Source organism: Acomys minous (genome assembly GCF_964271855.1).
Source record: "Acomys minous genome assembly, chromosome: 20".
Lineage (NCBI taxonomy): Eukaryota > Metazoa > Chordata > Mammalia > Rodentia > Muridae > Acomys > Acomys minous.
Genome location: NC_140502.1, coordinates 6,319,276 through 6,342,436, shown reverse-complemented (window position 1 = coordinate 6,342,436; position 23,161 = coordinate 6,319,276). Strand labels below are relative to the sequence as shown.

The window sequence follows — 23,161 nt, the reverse complement described above, 5'->3', positions numbered from 1 at the left end:
AATCAACACGAATCTTTCAATAATCACTACATTACTTGTCTCAATTTCTCAATGGGAACACACAGAGTACCAGATTGAATAAGAAAGATGATTCATATGTTTCCTAACTCTAACAAGTTCCAATCAACATCAAACATAAACACTTGCTTGTGGGATTAGCTTAAAGTGGATTCCAAGAATATAGAAACAGAAAATTACCATGTATATAGGTATTCTGATGTCTAACAAATATACTTCAAGCCAAATCTGTCAGTAGATTGAAGGGGAGACTCTTCCTAATTACCAAGAAAATTCCACCAACAAGGAATTACAAACCTAATAGCACACGTACCAAACAGAACTGCACGCAGTTTCATAAAAGAAACAAAATTAGATATGAAACAACAGATTTACCTCCAACATAGTGATAATCAATAATCCACTTCTGCCAATAAAAAGGTAATCTGGAATTAAACTAACCTGAGGAACCCTGGAGTTAAAAAAAACATCCTAAGTCAAAAGTACCTAACAGATACAAGAAATACATTTAGACATTGGAGAAAAACAGAAGATGGAAAGACTACACACCAAACATTCTTAAGAAAGCCAACATCAAAACTCATGAATCATAACATCACAAAACCACATAATCCCATTAAAATGGGGTACAGAGCTAAAAAGGCAATCCTCAACAACAGGAATATCAAATAGTGGAGAAATAGTTAAGGAAATAATCAATGTCCTTAGTCGTCAAGGAAATGCAAATCCAAACAACTCTGAGAGTCTATCTTACTCCTGTCAGAATGGCTAAGATTAAGACTCAAGTGACAGCATATGCTGGTGAAGATGTGGAGAAAGGGAAACACTCCTCCACTTCAGCTGGGAATGTAACCTGGAAATCAGTCTGGCATCTTCTCAGAACACTGGGAATAGATCTGCTTCAATACCTAGCTGTACCACTCATTGGTATGTATGAAGAAGACACTCTACCATACAAAAAGGACATTGGCTGGACTATGTTCATACCTATTTTATCCATAATAGCCAGCATTTAGAAACAACCAAGATGTCCCTCAACCAAAGGATGATGAAGAAATTATGATAAACTTACACATAACTCTTCCATGATAAAGAAGGAATCTTGAAATTTGCAGGCCAATGCAAAGAACTAGAAAATATCATCCTGAGTGTTGTAACCCCTGAACCAGTAAGACAAATATTTTACATACTTACATATGGACAGATTTTATATATATATGTATATATATAATCTGTAATATATATATATATATATATATATATATATATATATATATATATATATATATATCTGTGATACAATCCAAAGATCTAAAGAAACTAACTAACAAGGATTCCTCCTGGGGAAGTTACTTGATTCACAATTAGAAGGGCAAATAGAGTAGAGACAGTAAGAGGTTGAAGAGCGTGAATAGGATGGTACTCTAACATAGATGTCCTCTGAAAGATTCCACGCAGCAGTGCATCAATGAAGATGCTGACTCACGGCAGATCAATGGGCATTATATGAAAGGGTGGAAGGAACCAAAAAGGGATGGAAGCTTCTTAAGGAGACCAACAAAGACAAAAATTCTGCATTCAAGGTGCCTTCGGAGACTGATGAACCAATAAAAGGAATGCATGGTGAGAATTTTGAACCCACTTCACATGTTGCCAATGGGCAGCTCTATCTCCATGAGGCTTCCCTAGTAACAGGTACAGAGGCTATTTCTGACATGGACCCTGGTATCCGTATTTGATCACTTCCCCAGGCAGGGCAGCCTTCCTAGGCCATAAAGAAAGAGGATACAGGTGTACTAAGGAGACCTGATAGTCTGGAATCAGATGGTAGGGGAACAATGACTTTGAGGAGCCTCCACTTGCCACCTGTTTGATGACCCATAAGATCCAGTACCCACAGGAGTAGGAGGCCATCCATGCCTTGATGACCATCAAAACTTTGTCAAATTGAAGGTGAGTATGAGAGTTGGGCCTGTTCTAATGATACCGGAGCAGGAAAGGCAGTCCTGCTCTGAGAACACAGGAGTGGAAGAGCAGGCCCTGCCATGAGGACACCAGATTGGGAGAGTGGGCCCTGCGCTAAGGACTAGGGAACAGGAGAGCCAGCCCTGCCATGGCAACACCAAGCCCTGCCCTGATGACATAGGAGCAGGTGAGCTGGCCCTGTACTGTGGATGCAGGAGCAGGAGAGCGCGACAAGCCCTGAGGACAAGGGATCGGACTCTGCTCCAGGCTTCTAAGTCATCCTCACCAAAACATCTACCCCATGTATGACCTGCTGGAACACAGAAAGGGGCCGGACTCACAGATTCAAAGATTAAGAATCTCCTTGACAAAACAACAACAGAATATCCCACAGCAGTCTCAGTGATTATCCTGTAATGATAGTGTAGCACCCAAATCAGACCCATGGTTCATAGCAATCAACATTGGAAAGTAAAAATATGTGGACAAAAGGCTATACTGCATGATGAACTACAGCTTCTGTGTCAAGATGTTTGTTGGTTTGTTTGCTTGCTTGCTTGTTTATTTTACTGGAGAGAAGTTGCCAGGGCAGAGGGCTGGTATGAGGGGATGGGGAGGGGAGAGGGATTTTGGAACATGACATGTAAATCGTACACATTCACTAAAATCATGGAAAACAAAAGTAAGTAAATATCACTTATTACAATGATGAATAAAACCTCAATATAATTCTTCAGTAGTATTTTAGTGACTCAGTCTTCCATAACATCTTTTGTTCACACTGTTTGCTTTTACTTCAATGCATTGTGCTCATAACAAGTCGTGAACTACCTGAATAATCACATCCCACTTCTGAGTTCTGTATATATATATATAAAAATACTAGTTACAAATCAGGCATACACTGTAGAACTACAAAATAAGATACTTCATTGTTTTGGGCATGTAACAAAATAATGAAATTTGAAAATAGGAGATCCTACATTCCTTCAGAATCATGAAATTTCTCTTCAAAATCATTGAAAACCAAGTACCTTTAAAACTGATGTGTGAGAAACAATCTGCTACTGTAAATTTCAATTTAAAGAGTAGAACATAACAGAATCTTCTGGTGTTCAAAAATAAAAAAGTAAGTTACATGAAATTTAATGGGTTTTAATCAATGAAGGATCCCACAAATACAACATGAGTAAACATGATGATACTCTTTAAGTACCAGCACTCTGTGGGCAGGGAAAGGCAGATATCCATGAGTTTATTCTACAGTGTTATAATTAAGATGCTGAAGGCGAACAACATATACATAGTGAAATTCTATTACAGAGGAAAGTTTAACATGGATTTTAAATATGAAAATAATAATGATTCCAGTGCAAAGGGACTTTACTACAATTCAATGTGGACTTATGAAACCTCATATTCTTATACAATTATACCTAAATAACAGATATAGAATGATGTGACACTGGGTTCAACCATTGTCTTTAATTTATCAACATAGATTAATATTAATTTTAACTAAAGTGTAAATGATTATTTCTTCTTGAATGGATTTTATGCCTGATGTCAACACAGGAGTTCTTATCTGGCCTTAACAAAATGATGTAGCACTTAGGGGCAAAAATCAAGCCAAGGAGTGCTGAACTGGAAGCCAAGATAGAGAAAACTTCCATAGCCACCATGACCTTCCCCTTCGTGCTGTGGTAGACAGGGAGGAAGGTGACCCAGACACAGAAGAATACCTGCATACTGAATGACAGAAACTTGGCTTCATTGAATGTATCAGGCAGATTCCTGGACAAGAAGGCCATGGTGTAGCTTCCAAGTGCCAAGAAGCACAGGTACCCCAGGACAGAGTGGAAGGCGACTGCTGAACCCTTGTTGCACAGAAGGATGATGTGGCCATGTTCAGCATGAGCATCTTGATCAATGAAGGGTGGAGAGGTAATCAGCCAGATCCCACAGAGAACAAGGTCAATCAGAGTGCATACAGGAATGATCAAGTTAGGGGCCCTTGATACCATTAGCCACCTCACCATTCTAGCTGGAACAGTGACCCTGAATGCAATAACCACTGTAATAGCTTTAGCCAACACTGTGGAGAGAGCCACAGTGAACAAAATTCCAAATGCTGTCTCCTGCAGGATGCACGAGGCTGTGTTGGGCTTTCCAATGAAGAGCAAGGAACAGAGGAAACAGACGATGAGTGTCAGTAACAGGGTGTAGCTGAGAGCCCGATTATTGGCCTTGACAATGGGTGTGTCTCTGTGCTTTACAAAGACTGCAAGAACCACAGCTGTGTGAACAGTGAAACACACCGCTGTAATTGTGAGAGTCATACCTAAGGGGTCATCAAAGGCCAAAAAGCTCACAGATTTCTGGAGACAGTAGTTCTTCTCCAAGTTTGCATAGTGACTTTCTGGACACTTGACACACTGATCCATATCTGTTCAGAAATGAAGGTGATTGTGAGTCAATCCTCAGGACTTGTCTTTCCCAACAAATTCTTACTCCACCTTAACCTATTGAAATACTTTCTGACTCATCTTCTTGTATTGTTTCTGAAAAATTTAAATACTCTGTGAATAATTTAAAATCTATGCATCAACTTTGGCTATGTTGACACAAATGGAAGAAACCTAGGGTTTTTTTCCTAATCTTTGTATCCTTTCCCTGAATTTGTAACTCTGTTGCATCTATTTGGTAAGTCATAAGATTAAAGAACAACATATATAAACATGATTTCACTCAGATACTACCTTATTAAAATCACTAATTTCTATATAGATATTTGTGTGTATTAAAATATAGACAATAATCTTTGAAAATCATTTCTTATATGCTGTTGTAAGCATTGGTCACATATTTCCTTATTTTCATAAACTCCTTTGTGTACATTACTTTGGTTCATTGTATGAATGGTTTCGAAATAATCTATGCCATTACACCTTGAATTTCAAATCATTCACTAGTAGTATGTTGATACAAGTAGTAATAGCATTATATTTTAACATATAGGGAAAGAATTTTTGTAATATTTATATGTATTAAAAAAGAATACTTGAATATTATGCTCTTAACATTTGTTAATTTTATCTTGAATTTTAAAAACCAATACTTCATAGGGCATGGTTGTGCATGCCTTAAATCTGAGCACTTGGGAGTCAGAGGTAGATGAATCAATCTGAGTTCCAGGTCCGCTTGGTCTACAAAGGGAGTCCCAGACAGCAAAAGCTGCACAGAAAAACCCTATCTTGAAGAAAAAACAGAAATGATACAAAGAAAAAACAAAAAGAAACACATACACCATGGTATACAACAAAATGTTTCTGTTGCATTAAATCATTGTGTATCTGAAAACTATCACCTCATCAAAGAATTTTCTCTGTTTTACAATATGCACTGAATGTTTATCAACTTTCCTGTTAGGTGAATCAAGTGTCTATTCTGATAGATTGGTTTGTTTCTCTCTAGTGATTATGGAACCCTAATAATTTTTCTCAAGATATGTTCTCAAGCTAATCACACACAGCTTATTTCATTGCTTCTATTATGAGTGTTTTGTTGTAACTTTTTTGTTGTACAATGTGTGCTTTAAGTGGACAATTCCAACTCTGACTTAATTTAGGTCCGTGATATATGTTTCATTAACTAATTTTTATATGAATAACATTTCTTTATTAAAAATACATTTTACTTACTCCATAATATTGAATCACTGATATTTTCAAATTTTAATTTTGATCACATATATGTGGTCAGCCTATTTTGACTTACATATGGTTTCAAAATATAGTCACTAACACAAAACTGTGTAGGTTATTGTATTCATGACTGTGGTATTCAAACTGGGTATATTGAATGAATTTACGGACTTAGCATATAGCTAAAGTGCAGGGGACTGATATTTATCAAAAGATTATTGCTATGAACACACATGAAATTTTATGGTCTGAGTGGAGCATATCACATAATGAAAAATTTGATGCTCAAATTTAGCTTCATCTGCTTACTCTAAAACCACATTGTAAATGGTTTTATTTTTACATTAAAACTCAAAGAACCCTCTCTTTATGGTGATCTGTGATGATCTATGAATCTGTCGATGATCCTAAGTATAAGTGATGCTTGAATCCCCATCCATAAAGGACTTATAAAACATCTATTTCAACACTCAAGAAATATAATGGAAGCCTGCTACCAAGAAGAGATTTGATACACTATGAGCATATACAGGGGAAGGAGGTCCCCCTCAGTCACAGTCATAGGGGAGGGGAGTAAGGGGGAAATGGGAGGGAGGGAGGAATGGGAGGATACAAGGAAGGGGATAACCATTGAGATGTAATATGAATAAATTAATAAAATAAAATATAAAAAAGAAATATAATGGAAATAAAGGCAAAATGGTCGCAGGGTGAAAGCTTCAAATTGTTTCCTTCTGGAAAACATGTGCATGTCACTGAGGGACTCTCAATAACTGTGCATAAGTTCACTGGTTGGTTCTGATTGAGGATGAGATGAAGAAGAATGAGGGAATTATCTTCTCCTTCCCTGCTAAATTATATTCCGCTTGAATAACAACTGATGAGTATATCCAGCTCCAAGATACAATCCGAGTTCAGCAAACGAGAAAATGTCAGTGATTGAACAAAATATGTCCCCCAGAGAAGTGAAAACAATCAGGAAACTTGTAAAGAGATAGTTAAGGATGAGATGAGTTTTAAAGTTCGCGAAAGAGGGAGCATAGTTCGGATATATATCTAGGATATTTGGAAAAATACAAAACAGTGAACTGGACAAAAATAAACAAAGTAGAGGTCATGTCTGCTAGAAAGCCAGGTGCCTTGCCAGGACACCATCTCCTCTCTCAGTTCTTCCAGATCCTATCCCATAATATCACCCTTAGTCCACAACAGAACATCAAATACAGCCTCCCTGTGTCCCTGCCCAAATTTTTGGATCTCACAGATCATCCTCTCCTTCTCTTACTTTTGCACTCTTCACTGTGTCCTAGGTTCCAACTCAAGCAGACAACCCCTTCTACATCACAGGTCACATCTACCATAAAACCAGGTAGGCTGCCTACAGACACTTTCCTTTCTCTGTTTTCCTTGAATGAATGCCATCTAATTCTTAACTATAGCAAGCAACATATAAAATGTAGGGAAACTTAAAGTAATTTCGTTAAACTTGGGATCAAAACCAGAAACAGAAGGTGGCTAGAAAGCCATAGTCACCCTGACACCGAAACAAAAGAAAATCCCCACAGGGAAGAAAATTTCAGACCCGTTGACCTTATGAACACTGGCACAAACGTAGGCAATAAAATGTCACAAACACAATGGCATTTCAAAAATATCATGCACCATGATCAAGTAGGCTTCATTTTAGGCTTGTAGGCATAATTCAACATACAAAATCCCTTCAATTTGTTCTGTCATAAGCAAACTGAAAGAAAACTATTACATGAACATCCTAATAGATGCTGAAAAGCTTTTGACAAATTCCAGCACTCCTTTGTGTTAAAAGTCTTAGTATGATCATGGATACAAGGTGCATAAATAAGCACAACAAAGGTACTATACAGCAAGCCAATAGCCAACATAAAATGAATGGAGAGAAACAGAAATGAATTTCCCTAAATTCTGAGACAAGACAAAGCAGTCCACTTTCTCAGGATCTACTCAATGTAGTACTTGAAATTTTATCTAAAGCAATAAGACCACTAAAAGATATCAAGGGGATATACAGTGGAAGGAAGGAAGTCAAAGTGTCCCTGTTTGCAGTGAATATGATAGTGTATATAAGTAATCCCCAAAATTATGCAAGAGAACTCCTATGGCATATAAACACCATCAGGAACGTGGCTCACTATAAAATAATTCAAAAATTAGTAATGCCACTTTATACAAATGAGAAAAAAGCTGAGAAACAAATTAGGGATGCAATACCCTTCACAATATCCACAGGTAATATAAAGTGTCTTGGAGTACCTCTAACCTAGTAAATGCATGACATATATGACAAGAACATCAACTTTCTGAAGGAAATTTTAAAGAAAACCTCAGAAGATGGAAAGATATCCCATGCTGGTGCATGAGCAGGATTAACATAATAAAAATTGCCACCTTACCAGCAGCAATCGACAGATTCAATGCAATTATCATCAGCATCAAGCACAATTTTTTACATAACTTTAAAGATAAAATCTCCACTTTCCATTGAAATATGAAAATCTCAGGATAGCTAAAGCAATTCTTTACAACAAAAGTATTTCTGCGATGTCACCATCTCAGAGATGACTCAGTTTTCTTTCAGTAGAGAGTTGCTCAGTTTCAAGGTGTATTTTGGCTTTTTCTTATTTCTGTTATCATTTAAGTCCAGCTTTAGTTCATAGTGATACGATAAGGGATTATTTCAATTGTCTCATATCTGTTTAGGCTTGATATGTGACCATTTATATTGACAATTTTGTAGAAGGTTCCAGGAGATGCTGAGGAGCATAAATAGTCTTTGGTGTTTTGGTGAAAAGTTCTGTAGGTGTCTGTTAGGTCCGTTTGATTCACGATATCTGTTAGTTTCATTATTTCTCCAGAATGTTTTTGTCTCAATGATCTGTCCTTTGTGAAAGTGGAATGTTGAAGTCACCCATACTAATGCATGGACTTCAATGAGTGATTTTAGCTTTAATAATGTTCCTTTTACAAATGTAGGTGCTCTTTTCTTTGGGGTGTCGATGGTCAGAATCCAGATGTCATTCGGTGGGATTTTTCATTGATCAGGATGAAGTTTCCTGTCTCCTCTCTTTTGATTAATTTTAGTTGAATGTCTATTTTATTGTATATTAGAATGGCTACTCTAGCTTGCCTCTTAGATCTGTTTTCCAGTTACTTTTCTAATGAGAAATATGATAGGAGTAAATATGGGTGGGTGGGTATATGGGGGGGATTTGGGATACATAAAGGGAGGGGAAAATTGATTTAGATTATATCATATGATAAAAGAGTCTATATTCAAAAAAAGGGAGAGAAATACTTAAAAAGAAGTAATTATTTTAAATAACATTTCTTTAACATATTTTCAGTTAAACAAAAGAAACATAGTCATGAAAGATATAAATATATATGTACTGAAGATATCAAACACAATCTACCGTCACATGCTGGATTAAACAAACAAAAGACAATCTTGTCTTGGGAATGATCATAAACATGATGTGAGATATCTAAACTTTAAATAAATCCAATATGTGACTGAGCATGGTCTGAAAAAATGAAATGGTGTTCAACACACTGTGTTCATGGTGAAATGAAACAATCTGTTAATTTATGCACAAGGTGGTCTCTTCTGGGATCAATGCCTGCAACAGACCATTGCTGTAATTCTTATCCCTCCAGTCTCATTCCATTTTCTGAGGCATTGCTGACTCCTGTAGATAGGTTAGAAAGTTGGCTGTAATCCTGTTTTTACCTGTCTCGTTGGAAATCTCATTTTCTGCACAAGGAATGCAATCAAAGCAGCAGGTAGCCTGCCTTCCTGGGCAGCTTTCCGGAATCCAAGTCTACAGCTCTCACTGCACACCGACTGAGGAATCTAAGAGACATGGAAGCTGTTAGCAAATGTTTGCATTTTTGTGAAACATCTGAGTAAAGGGAGTATTTCTGAGTATAATTGAATATTGGTTTGGATAGGCTTACACTTACAATTAAAATAATATGTTTTGGTATTGCTACTTTTGGCAGCTTTGGGGCTTATGTAACACATATGTTTAAATACTACGCCATTATATGAAGCCATTGTTAAGAATAGTTCGTTAATATAGTATTCTAGAAGATCAATTTATAACTTCAGATTCAATCTATATCTATACTTATGCGCTGCTACTCTGAGGTTTTATCTTAATGAAGTTAAGAATGGTTATTGACAACTTCACAGGTTTTGAATTCTTTATGGAAACAACTCTTTGAGCATTTCTATGCAGAATTCTATAGAAACATTTATAAGAAGAGGAAAATCACAAAATGGAGTCAGTATTTCATTGTTTGCTGTCACAGAAATAATGGAAAGTAGATAGAAGGTAAACAAACACATTTTTTGATCTCTGTTTCTGCTCTGTGAATATGACATCATCACCTCCTCTGGCTACTGAAAAGTTTTTTTTTTCTACCATCTTATAGAGCATGGTCACAATGTCAGCCAAGACAAACCTGTCCTCCTGTGAGTGGCTTTTGTTGACTATTTACTCAAAGTAGAAAAGCAAGTATAACACACACACACACACACACACACACACACACACAACATACACATGCACATGCACGTGCACACACATACACATACACACACACAAACACAGACACACACACACACACACACACACACACACAAACACATCTGTCATACCATCCTACCTTTTTAGAGGCAGACAAAATAGAAAATCTAACCTTACATTTCTCTGACATTTCTTAGGATTTGTAAACAAAAAAATCATTGTTTTGTTTCAGTGACAATAACATAACAGACACTCAATGCATAAAAAACATGTGTTCAGGATAATGCCTGGACCACCTAAGAACCACTCCATGGTAGAGAGAGAACCCATGATACTACTGAAAATGCTCTTCTGTGATTGCATACAGAACCTAGCATGGCTGACACTGAGAGGATCTGACTAGCAGTAGACAGAAAAAAATAAACTGAGACTCACAGCCAAACATTAGGCAGAGCAAAGGGAGCCTTGTCAAAGAGTGATGTGAAATAGAACAGTCATGATGGGAAAGAACTCTACCAGAAGACCAATAGATCCAAATAATCTGGGCCAAGAGTGGCTAAAGGAGACTGAAGCAACAACAAAGGACCAGGCATGGACGAGGCCTAAACGTTCTTTACTTATATAGGCATAGGAACCTTAGACTCCATGTGAGTCTCCAACAAATGGGACGGGGGCTATATCTAATAAGTTCTCAGTTGGATGCCTTTCAATCACTTCACTGTGATGTGGCTTCCTCACTAGGACACTGCATAAGAGGATGTGTAGAGTCCTGCTAAGTGTTGTAACAGAACCCTAGGGTGTGGTTTTCCCTTTTCTGAAAGGCAGAGGAGAGAGATGGGAAGATGATGGAAGGACAGAGGGGAGGGAAATAAAGAGAGGAATTAGCAGCTACACTAGAGATATAAAGTGAATAATTAAGTAAAATTTTAAGACAAAACAAAAGAAATATGTGATCATCAATAAAATGTGAAAGTAAATTTTTCCATTCAGCAGCCAGAGAATAAGAAAATAGTATGTGTTGTCTGTTGTTATGTGAAGAATTTATCTGTAGCTGAATATTGGCTGGTACTGAATGAGTGTCCAAGGATCACTACATCCTCAAAATTGTTTTTGTTTTTATGAACAGTCAAAGTATAGCGGAAAGCCTCTACATACCTCTGTAAACCTTGTAGGCCATTGAATCATCTGCTCAGATAAAGAGAGCTGTTGTCCAAGGGGAGCACCTGGAGAAAAACTTCCTACTTTCACATTTAATCCAAGACCCTTTGGGAAATCCCAAAAGTTGAGGATGTCATACTGTGAATCTAAGTTTCTCCTCTCGTCCATTACTATGTGACCTCTCATGTGATTGTTCAGTAGGGTGTTCTTGAGGAAAGGAAGGAACTGGAAGAGAAGTAGGAAGAGACGTTGAGGTACAACGGGAATACTAAAAACATTTTTAAATAATACAAAGAATCTAAATGTTTTTAGCCCCTTATACTGAATACCTTCTCTAAGAGAGGAATCAATGAGCCTGATCAAATGAAAGATTCTTGGATTAAAATGCATTAAAGTTTGAACATCACTTTCTGTTCAAGATAAATCATTGAACTAAACACAGCTAAGTCATCAAGGCTGCAAGTTGTCTGGATTCAGCTGTTTCAAAATTCTTGGAAAACTAGCGAATCTCACAAACATTTGGAATTTATTTAGTCCTTCCACTGTCAACATAAGGGTCCTGAAGTGTTATGTTAACTTTCAAGTGATCCTTCTTAACACTCCAGTAGTGCCCAAAAACATGTTTACCCTTAAGTATCCACTGCTCCTGCCTCTGCTCTGAAGAGTACATCATGGCTTATTGGCCAGAGAATCTAAAAGCTATGATGCCCAAAATGAATTACATAGAGAATAAAAAGCTATATAATAAGATATCATATTGCTGATAGTACAATACAAAAGAAAGGATATTACTTGCCAGGGGGAAAATTCCATTCCTTCTCCTTTAGCATTTGGTTGTATCTCTCCTTGTTGAAGATTCATCTCATGGAGACTGTAGGCCACAGCATACACAGCATTATATATATTATAACACTCTTCACTCATGGTTGTGTCAAAAAGGTGTCTGGGCAGTAACTCCAAAGAAGCATTGGGTTGGCAGTTCTCCAAAAGTTGGCATTCATCCTCAGAAAATGAGCACTTGAAGAACAAATGCCAAAGCTTAGGAAGATAAATGTCTTCTGGGTATTTGTAGGGATTAACTGTTTGAACAAAATTTGTAAAGTCAACCATCTCTTTATGGTGGTGTGAAAACATGAGACTTCCATGAAACGAATCTAACATGAAATAATCATGGTTGTTATCAACATCCCACTGAGAGTTCAAGATCCAGACTTTCCATGTAACTAACAGTTGCAAAATGTGTCGCATTAAACCTTGTAAAGAAGCAACGTCCCCATAAATAACTATAACATTGGCTGTTGATTCCTGAATATTCACCAGATTTTTCCATAATGCACTGGAAAATGAATTCCAGGTGGCAGGGATCATTTTCAAAAAGGCTATGCAGATGTCCTTACTCTCCATAGCTTCTCTCAACCCTGAGAGAAACAGAGTCCCTCTGTGGTCATCTGGGAGGATCACACCAACCCAGGACCAGTTGAAATGAAACATCAAAGAAGCTATAGCAAGTGGCAGAGAAGTGTCTTTGGGGGCCATCTGGTAGAGGAATTTAAACTGATCTGGGTTGTTTAAGGCAGGATCAAATGGCCCAAAAGTGAGCTGTAGGAAAAAAATGGAAACCAGAGAAAGAGCATTGGCACCAAAGACAATATCACTTCTGAATAAACATGTGTCAACAGTCAGAATTACGACAATAAAATATTTTGTCATATTTTAAAAATCAAATACAATATAGAATTTTCCAAAATTAAATTACTGACATGTATTCAGTTTCAGTGACTAGATGGTCTCATCTGCTTCTCCTTTCTTTCTCTTTCAAGTACTGTAAATGTGGATCCATTTAGTACCTCAGACTTTCCTTTGATAGTTGATTTCTCCAAATGTCCCTATTTAACATTTTAAGACAGCCAATAATGTAAAAAAAAAAAAAAAGGATACTTGATTCCTATTTTCCACACCCAAGTTCTCACCTGAGGTACTTTGTAAACTTGTAACAGATTCCCTATTCGTGCAGATATGGTCATTGATGTTCCTGTGAGTGCAGCAGGTGACACTCTCTTCCTTACACATTTGTAATTAAATAGGGGGTTCCTCGTCCTGGTAAGCCAAACAAAGGGAGGAATAAGGGTACTCATTTCATAAGGCGTAGCATTGTAGAGATCAAAGCCCAGAGTTGTATTGGGTAGAAGATGAGGGTTTCTGTTGACCTCCTCAATGGCAAACACCAAGGCCAGAACAAAACGGTAGTTCTTCAATTTATACCTGCACAGAATTCATAAAAGGATACAGGAGGAAGACAAAGAACATAAACCTTAATATCTGGGGAAATGGCTATGATAATTCAAATGCCAATGTTCCTGTAATATAATTACTTTAATATCATATCATGAGTGACTTGAATTAGCATGAACATTTTAAGTTGATAGGATCAGGTAAGATATAGAATATTAACACTAATGTATTACGGTCTCGGCCTCTGCACTCAGCTGGTAGACAACTCTTCATCTGTCTAATAATAACATGGTGAGTAAAGAACATGCACTCTGTAGGACGCTAAAAGACACCTACACAAACAATAGCATTTCATTTTAGTGTCAAGTGTGCTGTTCAGAAAACAGTTTCCCTAAAGTTATATGCATTAAATTGTTCTTCAGGTGGATATAAAAATATTTCATACAAAGACTTTTTCAGAATTTTATTGAATCACAATGAAATTATATTTAGGAAAGAGCTATAGAGAAAGAAATTAATTCTATATTAAACATACTTGAAAAGAATAGAAATTTTTTCTTTACATATAGAATTTTTCTGCTGCATTCTGCACTTTTAATCACATTACTTTTTATTTTGGTTTGGGTTGGGGTTTTTTTCCTCATTACTTCTTTGCATCTCTTATTCATTGTGCTTTCATATTCCCTTTTTAAAACTTTTTCCCATAGAGTAACTGGAGGTGTGACATATCTGGCATGCACGATGGCTAAAAGAACATTGCAATGTTTCCTTCCCTCCTCTATACCCCTTTTCCCAAATGCTACTGAAGCTTTCAATTTGCATGCTCTGACGTTGTGCTTCTTTTAACCTTAATAGATTTGTCTAGACTTCACATGAAAGAAAACAAAACAATAGATGCTGCATATGTCATATTTTAAAGCTATTAAGTAAGGATGCAATTGCTCTGAGCAGAGTGAAATCAAGAAAAACACAACATTGAAGAGCAGTGTGACTGGCTTCAAAGACTAAAACAGGAATGCAGAGACTAGCAATAAAAATATTTGAAATTTAAGAAATCTATAACAAAGAATTCTCAAATCAAAAACACCAGGCTCCAAAACTGACCAAACATTGAGTCGAGTCTGTACATCTCTGTGAACTTGTATACATTTAGAATAACCATCTGAGTCACATTAAGAACGTCAAATATCATATATATCATTTATATTCTTTCTCTAGAATATATATCAGAAAGGGACAGGATTGGGTCCTGCAGAACTTGGTGGTAAGAATCTATTACTCTGGTTACTACAAACTTGAATTACAAAACATGGAGACCTCAAGCTGTTACTAGCTGGATGCCTTATATTTCCTGTCTACATCTCATAGTCCTGAAAGGAGGTGTTTGGCATAGTGAGGGAACTTGGGAAGAAAGAGTTTATTTGTTGTTTTTATTATGGTTACAATTGTTGTGATGAAATACCATGGGGGGAAAAAAACAAAATGAGGAGATCCATCACTGAAAGAAGTAAGTACAGGAACTCAAACAGGGCCAAAATATTGAGTAGAGAGGTAACGTATTTTTATTCCAGAAAAAATATAGCACAAATTTGTTTGTGTATGTTTCAGAAAAATGTTTGGGATTAAGAGATTGTTAATCTGTCATAGTAAAAACATTTTTTTCCTTTCATGAACTACTTAGATTTTATTTTTGGCTATATAAAATGTGAAATAATACTTATAGAATACAGTCCTTTCATTCATCAAAGACAAGAAAGACATTCATCGCTCATGGGAAACTGAAAATGTGGTCTTTTCACATATGTGCTTCTTGCTTGATACAGAGAAAATACAGATGTACATCGGTGCCTGAGCTGCTGAGAGTGAAGAGCAAGGAAAAGGAGAGTAACTGAAACATCAGTTATGATGAACTAAAAGGGGCTCCACCCAGCATCCAAAGTCCCCACTCTGCTAGGCCTATGAGACAAGTTTGTGATCTTATTTTAAATAAAATATGATCCTCAAGAAATTGTATCTGCCTTGAATTACTGCACTGAATTACAGGTTATTGCGTTTACATATAAAATTGTGGATTTGGGGGCAATTATACTATGTTAGTTTCAAAATAGTATTTAGTTTAACAATTAGTTTAAATGTGTCATCACCATCAAATATCTGATTTTCTTTTACATCTGAACATATTTCTTCTGCCACAGTTCCTGAATTTCCACTTTACGCCCCACCAAAGTTTTAACAAATACACAGTTATGTCACTCAGAGTACAATTCACCTTCATAACTATATTTTCCTACTATCTTTCTACCAATTTTTCATGTGTTAATATATTTCCAAGTTCTATTGCTTTTTCTCAGGGAGTTTTAAGTTTATCCCCAGAGATATGGGATGTCTGTATTGGGCCAGCACACTTTATTTCCTCTATAAAGAGACACACTTGAACATTTGTTATTAGTTTTCTAAGGAAATCATAATTTTCTGATGTTATTCTTTAACCTTGCATACTTCATAGGAGCTAAAATAAGTCTTAATGGTCCATTCTCCTATAAAAGGCATATTAATGTGTGCATCCATATAAATAGGTAAAAACAATGAAACCTATAAACATTTTTAAAATCTATCTGACAATACACAAGAATTAGCAAAGAAATACTGAGATGCAAATAAATGAGATAGATAGAAATTTATATGTGTAAAGAAGAACGTGTCCCCAAAATTTAGTTGTGATAAATCTCTTGTGAAATCAGCTGTATGTAACATAGCTACTATTAATCACTACAGCAACACTCTAGGCACTTAGGACACTTTTGATTCAGTGGCATCCTGTGTTCTCACAAGATCACACTGGACTTAAACAAAGCCCCAGAAGTACAACTAACTTATCCATGCTCTGGAATAATAACACTGAAAATATTCAAATTATCTGGCATAAGAAGCATGACAAATGAAGATCATGATGTTCCGATAACATGTATGGAAAACAGGATGAATAACATCAAAATGATCACGTTTCGTTTGAAGAGGACACTCTTGATAAGATGGGTGAATACATTTGAGAATGGAAAGTGACTCTGGAAAACAATTTAAATTCTTATATCATTGAAGTTAGAAGAATTCTAAACCATTACAATGAATAACTGTACTTACTGTGTAAAAACATCCTGGTAATACTGTGTTTCTTTTATAACAGGAATGTTTTTGCTTGTGTAGTAAGTATGAAGAGGGAAAAATGCACCAACTGTCACATCTCCTTCATGGGAAAATCCATCCTTGATTGTTACATAGCAGTCATTGTCAGTAAAGGCACCAACAAAATTGGAAATATACAGCAGCCCAAAGGTCAAAATCCAGAACATGCTATCAACACAAGTACATGCCCAGCCATGAGAATGGTGTGTTACAGTTATCTTTATAAAACTGTGTCTGTTTTGGTAGATACAGATCTAACAATGCCCACCAGGGATCTATTCAGCCCAAGTGCTGGTGAACATGTGTGCCTCAACTTTGTTAATGAGTGCCGCAGTTACGATAATCACCCCAAGTTCTTCCTGGCACTTCATCCACTTCCATGGAGAGTTCTGAAACTCTTTGTTCCCTTAGGCTCTGCATCTGAGGCCCTGTGTTCTGCTTAAAAACAAGTTGGAAAATATGTTTTGAATCTTCTTCTCTGAGCGCAGGCACCATTATTTCAGCAAAGAGGATGGACAGCAAGAGCTCAGAGATCAACATTCTGGTTGGGCAATTATGGCCGAGTTTGAAGTAAGAAACTTTTCACAACTTTGGCTGATGAAAACATTCTACTTCAGTGGTGGCCACTGTAGGTGAATTGGGAGAAGAGCTGAAAGTCCCCATGCCGTGCACACACTGGAAAAATAAGGTGGACTATTCTTTTCCAAACCACGTCAACTGATGAGATCAACTCTTCATACTGACTCTGAGTGTTTCTGAATTTTTATATGATACAGAAATCTGTATTTGCAAAACATTATGATGTCTTCACCCAATAGATTCCGCTTATTTCCCAATTTGAAAAAGCCAATAGTCCAAGGAGTGGAATAGCTGGGTCTTGAGGAAGCCCTATTCCCATTTTTCTGAGAAAGCACCAGATAGTTTTCCAAAGTGGTTGTACTAGTTTGAATTCCCACCAGCAATGCAGGAGTGTTCCTCTTTCTCCACACCCTCACCAGCATGAGGTGTCAGTTGAGTTATTGATCTCAGCCATTCTGATGGGTGTAAGATGGAATCTTAGTGTCGTTTTGATTTGCATTTCTCTGATGACTAAGGAGGTTGAGCATTTCCTTAAGTGTTTCTCGGCCATTTGATATTCCTCTGTTGAGAATTCTCTGTTTAGTTCTGCACCCCATTTCTCTATGGGGTTATTTGGTTTGGTGGTGTTTAATTTCTTGAGTTCTTTATATATTTTGGATATTAGACCTTTGTCAGATGAAGAGTTGGTGAAGATCATTCCCAGTCTGTAGGCTATCGCTTTGTTCTCTTGACAGTGTCTCCTGCCTTACAGAAGCTTCTCAGCCTCATGAGGTCCCATTTATTAATTGTTGATGTTAAGGCCTGGGCTGTTGGTTTTCTGTTCAGGAAGTTGTCTCCTGTCCCTATGAGTTCCAGACTCTTCCCCATTTTTTCCTCTAACTGGGTTAATGTCTGTGGTTTTAGGTTGAGGACTTTAATCCACTTTGACTTGAGTTTTGTGCATGGTGACAAATAGGGGTCTAATTGCATTTTTCTACATGTAGACATCCAGTTAGACCAGCACCATTTGTTGAAGATGCTGTCGTTTTTCCATTGAATGGATTTGGCTTCTTTGTCGAAAATCAAGTGAGCAAATGTGTGTGGATTCATCTCTGGGACCTCAGTTCGATTCCATTGATCCACTAGCCTATTGCTGTGCCAGTACCATGCTGTTTTAATTACTATTGCTCTATAGTACAGGGACATATGTTCAACCATGTTCACAGCTGCCTTATTCATAATAGCCAGAACTTGGAAACAATCTACATGTCCCTCAATAGAAGAATGGATAAAGAAACTGTGGTACATTTACACTATGGAATACTACTCAGCTATTAAAAACAAGGAATTTCCAAAATTTGTGGACAAATGGATTGAACTAGAAATTGTCATAATGAGTGAGTTCACACAGAAGCAAAAAGAGCTAAATGGTATATACTCACTTATATTGAGACACTAGTCCAAGGTGTATGTCCCCATGAAAACCTGTACCTACCAGGATAGCGGGTAAGAGGGGAGGACATCCTATTGAGACTTTAGGTGTGAGAAGCCTGGGAGAAAGAGGAAAAGAAGGATCCAGCAGGTCCTGGACAACTACAGGCGAGTCCGGGCCCTGGGGTCCTCCGCAAACTATGGCAACAGCCAAGGAAAAAATAGGCAGTAAACCTCGAACCCCTACCTAGACTAGCCGATGGACAGGACATTCTCCACTGGTGAGTGGAGAAGGAGATCTAACTTTCACACAATCTCTGGTGCCCCATATTTGAACATGTCCCTTGGATGGAGATGCCTGGTGGCACTCAGAGGAAAGATAATAGGTCACCAAGGAGAGACTTGATACCCTATGAGCATATACAGGGGGAGGAGGTCCCCCTCAGACACAGACATAGGGGAGGGGAAGGGAGTAGGGGGGTAGTGGGAGGAAGGGAGAAATGGGAGGATACATGGGATGCGCTAACAACTGAGATGTAATATGAATAAATTAATTTAAAAAATAAAAATTTTTAAAAAAGAAAGAAAAAGCCAATAGACCTGATGCTTTCCTCATGACTTAAATCAGAACAAATATCACTTCCCTGCTTTATAGTCTGAGATTTAAACTTCTCAACGTCTACTCTTTTCTTTTATCCTGTGTGAGTCTTTGTGTAGACATGCCTTTATGATCCATCCCTGAATCTAGAGCAGTTTTCACCTAATATACTGAAAGGAGTTATTCTGAGCAAGGATCTGCTTCCTAGGCACCAGGAGTTTAGGGAAATGAAGGTACTGTGTATAGTGATATGGTAATGAAAGAATGCTCCCTAAATTAATAGACACTAAGAAAGGATGGGTGATGAGTGAACAAAAATCAGCTGAGACAACAATAAAAAGTATCAATGATAAGATGTGTTGAGAGGTCAGACTATAGATTGGTGGGACTTATTTTTTGTTCAAATTAACAATATGAAAAGAGCTCATCATAGCCAAATCCTGTCTATTATAACACTGTAGGTAATGAAAAGTCAGAGTCAAACCTGCTTCTCAGTAACTCAGTTTAGTGCAATTGTTGGGAATATGGAAAATCTCCATGTCAATCAAATAAACGCTGCTCCTCCCTTAGACACATAGTATTAAATCTGCAGAAGAGGAAATCAGTTGAAAAATTCCTCCCGAAGACTTTTTTATTCAGATTAACCATGAGATTTAAACACTTGTAATAGGGGAATGTCCACATCAGAGGACTGAGAATTTCTTAAATATTGTTGTTCTTGACTTATTCTGACAAAAAAAATTATTGTTGCAATGTCTGAAGTGAGTGATTCTGAAACATGAAATCTATTTCTATTCCTGGATATCATAATGCAAGAAAAACATAAGAGACAGAAACCAAGGTTCTCAGAAGAATATAAGGATGAGCATTGAAGAAAAGTAAGTTAGTTCATAAACAGATGGACAGTAATGTGAAAATAGGTTTGGCCCTGCTTTTAAGGTGTAACTGAGTACCTATGAGTCCTCTGGCCTCATCTGTTACTAGGACAGCAGACTATATTAAAACTCTAATTACTTTCACTCTCACAGTTTCAGAGTTATGAAAGTAAAGTTAAAATTTTAAATCTACCCTTCCTTTCAACCTGTATTGCTCTGGGTCGCACTCAAAACTTGTGCAACCACAGACCCTGCAGCAATGATAACTGGCAGAACCGAGAGATCTGCAGGCATCACAAATGACCCAAGGTCACATACACCTGCAAGATGCCTTACTAACATCCTTAAGTTTCCTTATACATATTGAAAGGCAGCACCACTCCACACGGCCATAAGTCACCAAATATGTGGTAACCCACTGTGGCGACAGCAGGGAAATTGTACAGAAGATTAAATTAAATCATATATTAAAATAAGTTGTTTTGGCATGCCTATATAATGCAATGTTATACAGGCTATAATTATTCTTATGGATGATATCAAATTGTTGAAGAATAATTGTTTACTTAAGTCAAAAAAAAAAAAGAAACTCATTGGGAATTATTTTACCTAACTGTTAGAAGCCCTCTGTGGTAGCCATAATAAGGCCTGAGTCAAAGGTGTATTTTCAAATATTACACAGAGTAAGTCAAGGCACCAACATTATTGCTGGAGAGCTGACTTCATCATTTAAAGTCACTGGCTGCTCTTCCAAAAGACTTGGGATATATTCACAGCACTTGCAAGTGGCTCACAACTTATTATAAGTACAATTCCATGGAATCCCATGCTATTTCTGGCCTCTTCAGATAACAGGCATTCATGTTGTGTACAGCGATACATGTGTGAAAACACAAATACACATAAAAATAGTAAAAGCATATTGCCCCATTCTGAACACTGAATATTTCTGGTGAAATTTCAAAGGTGATTTGAGGAAAAATGTTTCCAGCAAACCAGCTGGCAATGGGAAAGTACCAACGCAGAAATCTTTCAACTAATTAAAACATAATTTTAAATACATGAAAAACCCAGGTAATATGTCTTCTCCAAAACGTCAAATCCCATGGGAGTGAACCCCTAGGAAATGACATGCAAGACATTAAAAACAAAGAAGTCAAAACAATGACTATAAATTTGGTCAAAGTACTTGAAGAAAACAACTATAAAGAAAATTCAATAGGAAAATCTCTCCAGGACATGAAAATAGAGTTTGAATTTTTTAAGAAAACCCAAACTGTAACAATAGTGGAAAGGAAAATGCAATAAAGCAAATACAACCCTTAGCCTAAGGCCACACTAACAGCATTGACAACTGAGGATAAAAGACTAAGTGGGAAATTTTAGTCTCTCACAAGAAAAGAAATTTTCCATGCACTATTACAGTTAAAATATTTGAGACTCAAAGATTTTAAAATATATTGAAAGTTGGCTTGAGAAATATCAAGTAACTTAAAAGACCAAGCCAATTACTATAACAGGTGACTGTTTGATAGAAACTTTAAGCTCTCAAGGAAAGACAAATATGTACTCTAACCTCTGAATCATCATAACTTATTTTAGGCTGTAAGGGTCAGAAAAGGTATGTGTTAAAACTGAAGGCAGAATAAAATTTTATCAAAAAAATATATTAAAAGAGTTTATGTGTGCAAAAATAGTTCTACAGAGAAAAATAGAATTACTTCAATCTGAAGAGGAGAATAAACACATCTAAGATGCCACAGGTACTAATAAACATTGCAAGTACAGTGTTTGTATATCAATATATATTCAAGAAAACAGCATGAAATCAGGAAAATGGCAGGAATCAATATAAATCTTTCAATAATCACTACATTACTTGTCTCAATTTCTCAATGGGAACACACAGAGAACCACATTGAATAAGAAAGATGATTCATGTGTTTCCTAACTCTAACAATCTCCCATCAACATCAAACATAGACACTTGCTTGTGGGATTAGCTTCAAGTGGATTCCAAGAATATAGAACCAGATATTTACCATGTGCATAGGTATTCTGATGGCTAACAAAATATACTTCAAGCCAAAAGTTGTCAGTAGATTGAAGGGGAGACTCTTCCTAATTACCAAGTAAATTCCACCAACAAGAAATTGCAAACCTAAGAGTACATGTACCAAACAGAACTGCACGCAGCTTCATAAAAGAAACAAAATTAGATATGAAACAACAGATTTACCTCCAACATAGTGATAATCAATAATCCACTTATGCCAATAAAAAGGTTATCTGGAAATAAACTCACCTGAGGAACCTTGCAGTTAAAAAACACCATAAGACAAAAGTACCTAACAGATACAAGCAATATATTTAGACTTTGGAGAAAAACAGAAGACAGAAGGACTACATATGCTAAGGGATTGACAAGAACAACCATATGAAAATGGACTTTAGTACAAGTGAACGATGACTTTTGAATGCTCATATTCTTATCTTATTATACCTGAATAAGACATATAGACTGTGGGATCCAAGATGGCGGCGAGCAGTGTGGACTGTGTTTGGAAGCCCCAGTGAACAATTCAGGGAATTGCACAGATTTCTGTGCCAGGAAGACCAAGGTCCCCACACCACAGCAGCAGAAGTGCTCCATGGTTCGGAGGGACCAGGGTGCAGAGGACCTGCTTGCCCCTGCACATGGGAGGAGCATGCACTTTCTCGGATCAGAGCAGTAGCGGCAAAGACAGCAGTGTCACCAGCAGCACCAGCGGCACCAGCAGCACCAGCGGCACCAGAGGCACCAGCGGCGGTGGCTGAGGTTTGCAGCTCAGAGCCTTCCAGTGGAGGCGATTGGTGTGGTGGATGGTGGGA

General features: G+C 37.1%; 1 protein-coding gene across 1 annotated transcript in view; it reads right to left on the bottom strand.

Moving 5' to 3' along the window:
* Positions 1-16,995, bottom strand: part of LOC311590868 (uncharacterized protein) — a gene marked incomplete at its 5' end in the record, with an annotated part of 34,116 nt that extends 17,121 nt beyond the window's left edge. The window contains 8 exon segments of the mRNA XM_084770161.1: positions 2,188-2,296; positions 3,503-4,429; positions 9,454-9,513; positions 9,516-9,576; positions 11,411-11,638; positions 12,206-13,012; positions 13,384-13,675; positions 16,787-16,995. Of these exon segments, the coding sequence (XP_084626287.1) occupies positions 2,188-2,296; positions 3,503-4,429; positions 9,454-9,513; positions 9,516-9,576; positions 11,411-11,638; positions 12,206-13,012; positions 13,384-13,675; positions 16,787-16,995 (2,693 nt within the window).
* Positions 16,996-23,161: the final 6,166 nt, after the last annotated feature.